Consider the following 9008-nt stretch of genomic DNA (forward strand, 5'->3'; position numbering starts at 1 on the left):
CCCTTACTAAAGATTTGGTAAAAGGTCTCTAATGGTTGGCTGCTTTCATTTCTGATCTTCAGCTTGAACTGTCTGGGTTTTTATTTGTTCTACATGTCTTCCCTTGCTTGCTGCCATAACACCCTAAAATATTCCCAGGTCACAGATACACCCAGCTCCCAGCCCCATGCACCCCAGGCTGGCCTTTAACTCCAAAGACCCAAGTGGTTTCACATCCTCAGTGTAAATTGTAAAGTTACACATCAAAATAGCCTCAATCATTTGATGGATTATAATCAAGACAGCTTTATATTAAACTACTCATTGCTGTCTAAGTGCTCCTCACCACACAACTATCACATGGGTGGTGACCTTTTGCTGTCCCAGGGCATTAAGACTGGAGGGTCAGGCAAAGGTTAGTCTGGGATACAGGAGACTTATCCAACAAAAAAAGCATACAGAAACAATTTTTCTTTAAAGCTTTTACTTTGAGACATCATGGAAACCATACAGGGACACATGGAAAAGACATGATCACAAAACAATGGTAACATGAAAGCATCAATGACTGTCAGCTGGCGTTGAAGCTGAAGTTCTGGGAGTTGGACATGATTCAGGGGCTGAAAGAACAGATTAGTATTCCTCTCCTTCTTCCTCACCCTCTCCTTCAACAGAATCCACACCAACCTCCTCATAATCCTTCTCCAGGGCAGCCATGTCTTCACGGGCCTCAGAGAACTCCCCCTCCTCCATGCCCTCACCCACATACCAGTGCACAAAGGCACGCTTGGCATACATCAGATCAAACTTGTGATCTAGGCGAGCCCAGGCCTCAGCGATGGCTGTGGTGTTGCTCAGCATGCACACAGCTCTCTGGACCTTGGCCAGGTCTCCACCAGGTACCACAGTGGGAGGCTGGTAATTAATGCCAACCTTGAAGCCAGTGGGGCACCAGTCCACAAACTGGATGCTGCGCTTGGTCTTGATGGTGGCAATGGCAGCATTGACATCTTTGGGAACCACATCACCACGGTATAGCAGGCAGCAAGCCATGTATTTACCGTGGCGAGGGTCACATTTCACCATCTGGTTGGCTGGCTCGAAGCAGGCATTGGTGATCTCTGCTACAGAAAGCTGCTCATGGTAGGCTTTCTCAGCAGAGATGACAGGGGCATATGTGGCCAGAGGGAAGTGGATGCGAGGGTAGGGCACCAGGTTGGTCTGGAATTCTGTCAGGTCAACATTCAGGGCTCCATCAAATCTGAGGGAAGCAGTGATGGAGGACACAATCTGGCTAATGAGGCGGTTAAGGTTAGTGTAGGTAGGGCGCTCAATGTCGAGGTTCCTACGACAGATGTCATAGATGGCCTCGTTGTCCACCATGAAAGCACAATCAGAGTGCTCCAGGGTGGTGTGGGTGGTGAGGATGGAGTTGTAGGGCTCAACCACAGCAGTGGAAACCTGGGGGGCGGGGTAGATGGAGAACTCCAGCTTGGACTTCTTTCCGTAATCAACAGAGAGCCTCTCCATCAGCAGGGAGGTGAACCCAGAGCCAGTTCCCCCGCCAAAGCTGTGGAAGACCAGGAAGCCCTGAAGACCTGTGCACTGGTCGGCCTGTAAGACAAAAGGAAAGATATTGAATTGGCTGGCACACTCAACACCACAACCCTCTCACTGCATCTTAAATGTATCCATCTATGGTATTTACCAGCTTGCGAATTCTGTCCAAGACGAGGTCGATGATCTCCTTGCCAATGGTGTAGTGGCCACGGGCATAGTTATTGGCAGCATCTTCCTTGCCTGTGATGAGCTGCTCAGGGTGGAAGAGCTGGCGGTAGGTACCAGTGCGAACCTCATCTGGAAAAGGAGGACAAGTCAGCCACCCGCCACCAACACTGGTTCACTCATCCTTCAGTGTCTGAAGAGAGGTCTGAGGATGTGACCCCGGCAGAATGCCTCAGGGAAGCCCCTGGTCCACTCACCAATAACCGTGGGCTCCAGGTCTACGAACACTGCCCGGGGCACGTGCTTGCCAGCGCCTGTCTCACTGAAGAAGGTGTTGAAGGAGTCGTCTCCTCCCCCAATGGTCTTGTCACTTGGCATCTGGCCGTCAGGCTGGATGCCATGTTCCAGGCAGTAGAGTTCCCAGCAGGCATTGCCGATCTGGACACCAGCCTGGCCAACGTGGATGGAGATGCACTCACGCTGTGGAAAGGGGAAAGAAAATTAGTAAATGCCACAAGCAGCCAGAGTTTTCAGTGGCCCAATGTGTCAAACCCTTAAAACTCGCATTTCTTAAAACAAAAAAACAAACCAAAAAAAACAGAATAACTAATTTAGGCTTTTCACACCTAGGAGTACTTAGTCATACTTCCTCTCTTTGAAAACTAAGGCCCTTCATCTACCCACTTCCTTCAAATCTACTTTTGTCGTGTGTTTCAATTTCCAGACCATTCTAAGCCATTCCATTAAGGACATGGCTTGGCCACTGAGGAGTGACATCTCACTGCAGAGCAAGAGGCAGGGCTCTAAAGGAGATAATGGCCAGCGTCTACCCTGAGGCACCCGGATGGGAGCTGGTTTGACTTCCTCTATTTGTAGGCATTGAGCTCAGCTCATTGCACCTGCCCTGGTTCAGCAGCGGATTATAAACAGCCCAGATCCGATTTCTAGTTCCCTCAAAAACCAGTCAATGTCACCACCTGGTCCCACACACGACAGCTGGGAATCCATGCAGTTGGTATTGGTAAGTTACATATTCTGGAATATAGTTGAGGAAATCTTCCCCTTATCCTTTATTGCCTTCATTAAAAGCAAAAGGTAGGTCGAGGCTGAGGCTGTAGCTTGTTAGTAGAGGGCTGGCCTAGAATGTGACACCCTGGGTTGGACCCTCAGTCCCCCCCTCCCAAAAATACAAGGCCCAACAGGAGACACACCCTAAACCCGCAGTGCCTCAGCGCGCACGCGCACTGCAGAGGCTGTTCCCGCCTTTCTCAGGCGGGAATGTAACGGTCGCGCATGCGTCTTTGTCTCCCGGCGTCTCCCCGCCCCCGCCTTTTTCGCACTAAAGAGGAAGTGAGGGCGGGGAAAAGGCTGTGTGCGCGCGCCCGAAAAACAGAAAGCAAGGGAGGGATGGGGGAAGGGCGGGCGCAGGAAGACTGTAGTCCAAAAGCGCCATGCTGTAGGTCTTGTGCAAGGTGTGGATAGAGGCAGACGGGAGTCCAGGGGCACCCGGGAGAGCCCCTTCTCCCCCAGACCTCGGCGGTCCCCAGCAGCCTGGATCCACGCACCCCTGCTCGCCCAGGAGAGCCCCCTCTCCCCAGACCCCGGCAGCCAGAGCCCCACGCTCCCCCAGGGAGACCCCCTTCTCCCCGAGACCCCCGCAGCTAGAGCCCCACGCTGCCCTGCTCGCCCAGGACGACCCGGGAGAGCCCCTTCTCTCCGAGACCCCGGCCGTGCCTAGGAATCAGGGCCCCAGGCTCTCCCGTTCGTGCACGCCCTAGCCGCAGGCCCCAGCAAGTCGCCCCTCCCCTCTCCTCTCCACCCCACACCGATGCGCTCACCATGGTAGCTACGGGTTAGAAGGCGAGGGTGACAGAGCGGACACCGGGTCCCGGTTACCGTTCCCGACAGCTAAGAGTCGAGGTAAGTAACGCAATGAGGCAGAGGTGGCGGCTCCGGAGCCTCTTAAGTAGCAGCCGGGGAGGGGCGGGCGCGCCCGGGTGGCCACGGTCCCTCCCCCGGCGGGCCGCGGCCATTGGGCGCCCGGCCTGACCGCCGCAGAGGCGGGCTCGGCTCGCAGTCCCCTCCCTGCGTGGACCCGCCTGGGCGCGCGCGGGTGCTGCGGACTGGGGCGCGCCTCTGCAATGCGGGATGCGAGCGGGCCCTGCCCCAGACGAACGGTTGTGGGAACTTGGGGCGATTGGTGCAATCTGGGCGAACCCAGGGACTTGCCAGGTTCCCAGTTTTAAAGGTGAAGCATCCTAAAATGCAGAAACGTGTGGTCCGGATAGCCCAGCTGATTCTATACTTGTGGCTACACTTGATGAGTGAGTTTTGCCTTTCTCCTTGCTTTAAGGTCTGTGCATTCCCTACTTACCGGCTACTGTGAAAGCCCCTTATAAAGCCCAGGAGCTGTACTGGGTATGTTGTAATGGCTCACTCTCAAAACTAAAGGTACCAAGCAAGTGCTGGACGCAACTTGAATCATGCAAATGTTAAAATAAGGCCGACTAAGCCCCATCTTTAGGCTACCAGCTTGATGGAATAACCCTAAGTAAGGAGTCTTTCAAAAGATTTTAAAAGTATGAAATGGTAGCTAAATTGAAGTGAGGAAAAACTAAAAGGAAAATGTCTCACTGAAGAATCTAGGAAGCGAGGGTTTCTTGTGCCGTGCAGGTCTTCTCAAAGGACCGCGTGACGTTGTGTTGAGTGCTGTGATGACCAGGTTATAACCAATAAACTCCCTTTTTATGCCGGCACCATAGATTACTACTGACGTTAGGAATACAGAACATTAACGTTATTAGGGCTAGCATGTGGCTTTAAAATGGCCTCACTGAACAGACTGCAATTACCAAACTATTCAAAATGTCTTCCTGGCAGTGGCAGCCGGGAACACAGAGCCCCTGCAGGCTGCGCAGAGTGAGACTCCCCCTTTCAGAGCCTCAGGCGCCTCTTAGTCAGGTGCCCCGGGATTCTTGACTTAGTGCGGCTGAGCAGATTCCAGGAGTCCCAGTGAAGAAATGCCTCAGCTAGTTAGTTATCAGGAGAAAGAGCAAACACTGGAGGTGAGGTGCCTAGTGTTAGAAAACGAAGGCCCGGAAGTGCTTCAGCAGCAGCTACTATGTAGGCCATGGGGAAAGGAGGGGACTCTTGAAGTTACATTGTTTAAAGAGGTAATCTGGGCCGAGGAAATAGCTCATTTAGGACCTGAGTTTGATTCCCCAGGACCCGGGGGGTGGAGGTAGGGACCACGGACCGGGACTTCGTAGTGATGTATTTTTGTATTGCCCGTGCTACAGAGACTGGCAGGCCCCTGAGGGTTAGTGGCTACCCAGAATGGCCATTCTGGGCTAATTCCAGGTTAGTGAAACCATATATATCAAAAGCAAACAAGGGGGACACAAAAATACACCCACACATAAATAAATGGGATAAATTTAGAACAAAACCAAAGAACTCCGAAAATTGATCACGTGTGCGCATACACATGTGTGCTCACCTTTGTGCCCACGTACACAGCCGTATACATACACTAAATAAATAAAATGTAATTTGTAACTGAAATTAAGGAAGAAGAAAATGTGATCTCGTTATCTCTTTTCCTTGTTGAAAGAAGGGTGTTTGGCCAGGTGTGATGGCGCTCGCCTTTAGTCCCAGAATTTGGGAGGCAGAGGCAGGCAGATGAGTCCACAGCCAGCCTGGTCTACAGAGCAAGTTCCAGGACAACCAGAGATACACAGAGAAACCCTGTCTGGGAGGCGTGGGTGGGTAGTGGTTACTGATCTCTCTCTCTCTCCCCTCTCCCCTCTCCCCTCTCCCCTCTCCCCTCTCCCCTCTCTCCCCTCCCTCCCCCCCCCCTCTTTCTGACATTCTCTCAACAGGGTCTCACTATGTTGTGCTAACTGGCCTGTAACTCGCCATGTAGACCAGGCTGGCCTCAAATTCACAGATTTGCCTGCTGTGCTTCCCAGGTACTGAGATCAAATGCATCTGCAACCTTGTTTGGAAACTTTTTTTATTATTTAATTATGGGGGCAGGGTGGTAGGCTTTCTTTTGGGCCATCAACCAGCTCCCAAATACATGACAAGGAGACTTATTAGTTACAATTGCTTGGCCTTAACGTATGCTTATCCCCCTTGCTCTTATAATTTAATTTAACCTGTTTCTCTTCGTCTAAGTTTTGCCTCGGGGAGGGGATTTTTACTTTTCTCTCATTCTATATGTCCTACTGTGTCTGCCGACCGCCTAGCTGGCCCTGGGTGACCCTCTTTCTTTCACTCTTGTTCTCTCTCCTCTCCTCTCTTTTCCTACTTATTCTCTCTGCCTTTCCCTCTACTGCCTAGCTATTGGCCATCTACCTATTTATTAGACCAATCAGGTGCCTTACGCAGGCAAAATAAATTAGCAAACTATCTTTACATAATTAAACAAATGTAGTGTAAATACCTTCACATAGTTGAAGTAATATTCTGTAACGTAAATGTAACACACCTTCACATAGGTGAAGTCATATTCTGTAACGGAAATGTAACACACCTTCACATAGTTGAAGTCATATTCTACAACAGGTAGGGCATGTGCAGATATCACAGTGCATGTGTGGAGGATGGAGGACAACTTTTGGGAAACAGTTCTCTCTTCCCAGGTTTCTGTGTGTCCCAGGAAGCAAATTCAGATCCTCAGGTTTATGTTTGACCCTCTGAACTATCTTAACCAAGACAAACTTTTTGTTGTTTTGTTCTTTTTTTAGAGATTGTGTTTCTCTCTGTAGCCCTATCTGGCCTTGAACTCACAAGTACTGGGATTAAAGGCATACACTGCCACCCGGCTCAAAGGCAAGTTTTTGTTTTTGTTTTTTTATAAAGACAGAGTTTCTCTGTGTAACAGCCCTGGCTGACCTGGAACTAGCTCTTATAGACCAGGCTGGCCTCGAACTCACAGAGATCTGCCACCTGCCTCTACCTCTCTAATGCTGAGATTAAAGGCGTGCACCACCACCATCCCGCTAAGGCAAGCTTTTTAAACAACTTTTTATTATATTTATTTGTATGTGTGGTGTGTGCCGCAGAACTGTGGAGATTCATAGGATGATTTGCAGGAATCTACCATCTCTTCTACCTTGTAGTGCCCAGGGCTCCAGCTCAAGTTAGGACTGGCAGTAGGTGCTGTTAGGTTTGGCAGATGGCTGAACATCCCGCTGTGCCACATCCAGCATGGCTCCAGGGAACAGACCTGACTGGGGCAGAGAGGGAATGAAAAAAAAAGACACACATAGAAAGCTGTGAGTGGATGGTGTAGGCTCTTAGCTAGAGAAACCGCAGCACTCTGGAGATGAACAGAGAATTTGAGTTAAGTACAGGTGACAAGGGGCAGGGTCTTTGCTGTACAGCTGGATCAAGGAGACAAGCTTAGCTAATCTCATAGGAGCAGTATCTGGAGGGAGCTGTGTTGGACATTTTCTGCAGACTGGGTTCCCTGAGGAAGACTGCTTTGCCTCTGGACCTTGCTCCAGGGTGAAGGCTCTGCCATTGTTCCATGGATCCGAGGCTCTGCAATTCTTGACGTCCATTTTCTGTACTCCTGTATGGATGTAACCCTGAGCACAAGCATGATTTTTTGTCTATCTTTTTTTTAAAGGTTTATTTATTTATTATGTATACAGTGTTCTGTGTGTGTGCCTGCAGGCCAGAAGAGGGCACCAGATCTCATTATGGATGGTTGTGAACCACCATGTGGTGGTCGGGATTTGAACTCAGGACCTCCAGAAGAGCAGCCAGTGTTCTTAACCTCCGAGCCATCTATCCAGCCCCCCTTTTTTTGTCTATCTTAATAGTGTTGTTCAGTATGTTTTTAGGAAGGGAATATGATTTCTGTGTAAAGTTGCTATGTAGAGAGACTGGAGAGACAACTCTGCAGTTAAGAGCACTGGCGGATCTAGAGGATCCAGGTTCAATTCCCAGCATCCACATGGCAATTCAAAACTGTCTGTAACTCTAGTTCCAGGGGATTCAACACCTTCACATAGACATGCATGCACACAAAACACCATAAAAAGAAATTAAAAAAAAAAAGACACACACACACACAAAAAAAAAAGAGTGAGAAAAGTTTCTGTATAGGGCAGTCTCCAGTTAGTTATACAGAAACTTTAAGTCCATGTTGGAAAGAGTGAAGGATTCTTTTCTATGTCCCTTTAACCTTTTCCTGTCTTTTCTCCTTCCTCAAAAGTGGTGGTATAGGGGCTGGAGAGATGGCTCAGAGGTTAAGAGCACTCCTGACCTCCCCAGTACAGGAGGTCCTGAGTTCAATTCCCAGCAACCACACGGTGGCTGACAACCATCTGTAACGAGATATGGTGCCCTCTTCTGCAGGCGTGGAGGCTGAACACTGTGTACATAATAAGTAAATCTTTTTTTTAAAAAAAAAAAAGTGGTGGTATTAAAATAACAAAAAGGTAAATATAACAGTAAGAATTCTAGTTCATATTAAGTTGTTACTTTATTCAGATTTGGTGAAGTCTTCACCCATTGCTTCATATAAACAACAAGCTTACACTGTTGATACGTGTGTGCATTTTGTTTTGTTTTGTTTTTTTGGTTTTTCGAGGCAGAGTTTCTCTGTGGCTTTGCAACCTGTCCTGGAACTAGCTCTGTAGACCAGGCTGGTCTCGAACTCACAGAGATCCACCTGCCTCTGCCTCCCAAATGCTGGTATTAAAGACGTGCGCCACCTCCGCCCTGCTGGTCTGTACATTTTGTAAGGATGTGTCCCAGAGCTGGGGTTACAAGGATGACCCAACACCCTGACTCCTTTGCTTCCTTTCACTTCTCTTCTTCCTCTTTCTCTCATACAGAGCGAGTTTCAGAACAGCCTCCAAACCTACACAGAGAAACCCTGCCTGGAAAAACAAAAAACAAAAAAACAACAAAAGCACTTGTTGCTCTTGCAAAGGATCCTGGTTCAGTTTTCAGCATTCACATAGTGGTTCATCACCACCTGCAACTCTAGTTCCAGGGGATCTGGTGCCCTCTGACCTCCAGGAGTATCAGGCATGCACATGGTACACAAACAAATATGCATACAAAAGACAAAACACACAAATGAATAAACAAATACATGGAAGCTGCTTTTTTAAAAAAAATTTTTGAGACATGGTTTCTCTGTAGCTTTTGGTTCCTGTCCTGGAACTAGCTCTTGTAGACCAGGCTGGCCTTGAACTCACAGAGATCTGCCTGCCTCTACCTGGGATTATTTTTTTAGTCAGACTTCTCCCCTCTAAAACCCTTCTCTTTGACAGAAGAGG

General features: G+C 49.1%; 1 protein-coding gene across 1 annotated transcript; it reads right to left on the bottom strand.

Annotated features, from left to right (window-relative positions):
* Window positions 1-446: 446 nt before the first annotated feature.
* Tuba1b (tubulin alpha 1b) lies at window positions 447-3692 on the bottom strand. The gene is made up of 4 exons (XM_041642676.1): window positions 3543-3692; window positions 1962-2184; window positions 1688-1836; window positions 447-1593 (listed from the first exon to the last, which is right to left on the bottom strand). The coding sequence occupies exons 1-4, from the start codon at window positions 3543-3545 to the stop codon at window positions 613-615; spliced, it is 1356 nt and encodes a 451-aa protein (XP_041498610.1). The 5' UTR covers window positions 3546-3692; the 3' UTR covers window positions 447-612.
* Between the last annotated feature and the right edge of the window lie 5316 nt (window positions 3693-9008).

The sequence above is a fragment of the Microtus oregoni genome, unplaced genomic scaffold (genome assembly GCF_018167655.1).
Source record: "Microtus oregoni isolate MIOR12 unplaced genomic scaffold, Mior012 000077F_ref0000221, whole genome shotgun sequence".
NCBI lineage: Eukaryota > Metazoa > Chordata > Mammalia > Rodentia > Cricetidae > Microtus > Microtus oregoni.

What these genes read in the sequence shown, in the direction of transcription:
- Tuba1b (XM_041642676.1), bottom strand. An exon ending in CCTGGAGCCCACGGTTATTG is followed by an intron (nt 1,837 to 1,961) that starts GTGAGTGGACCA and finishes CTCCTTTTCCAG; the next exon opens with ATGAGGTTCGCACTGGTACC. An exon ending in TGGACAGAATTCGCAAGCTG is followed by an intron (nt 1,594 to 1,687) that starts GTAAATACCATA and finishes TTTGTCTTACAG; the next exon opens with GCCGACCAGTGCACAGGTCT.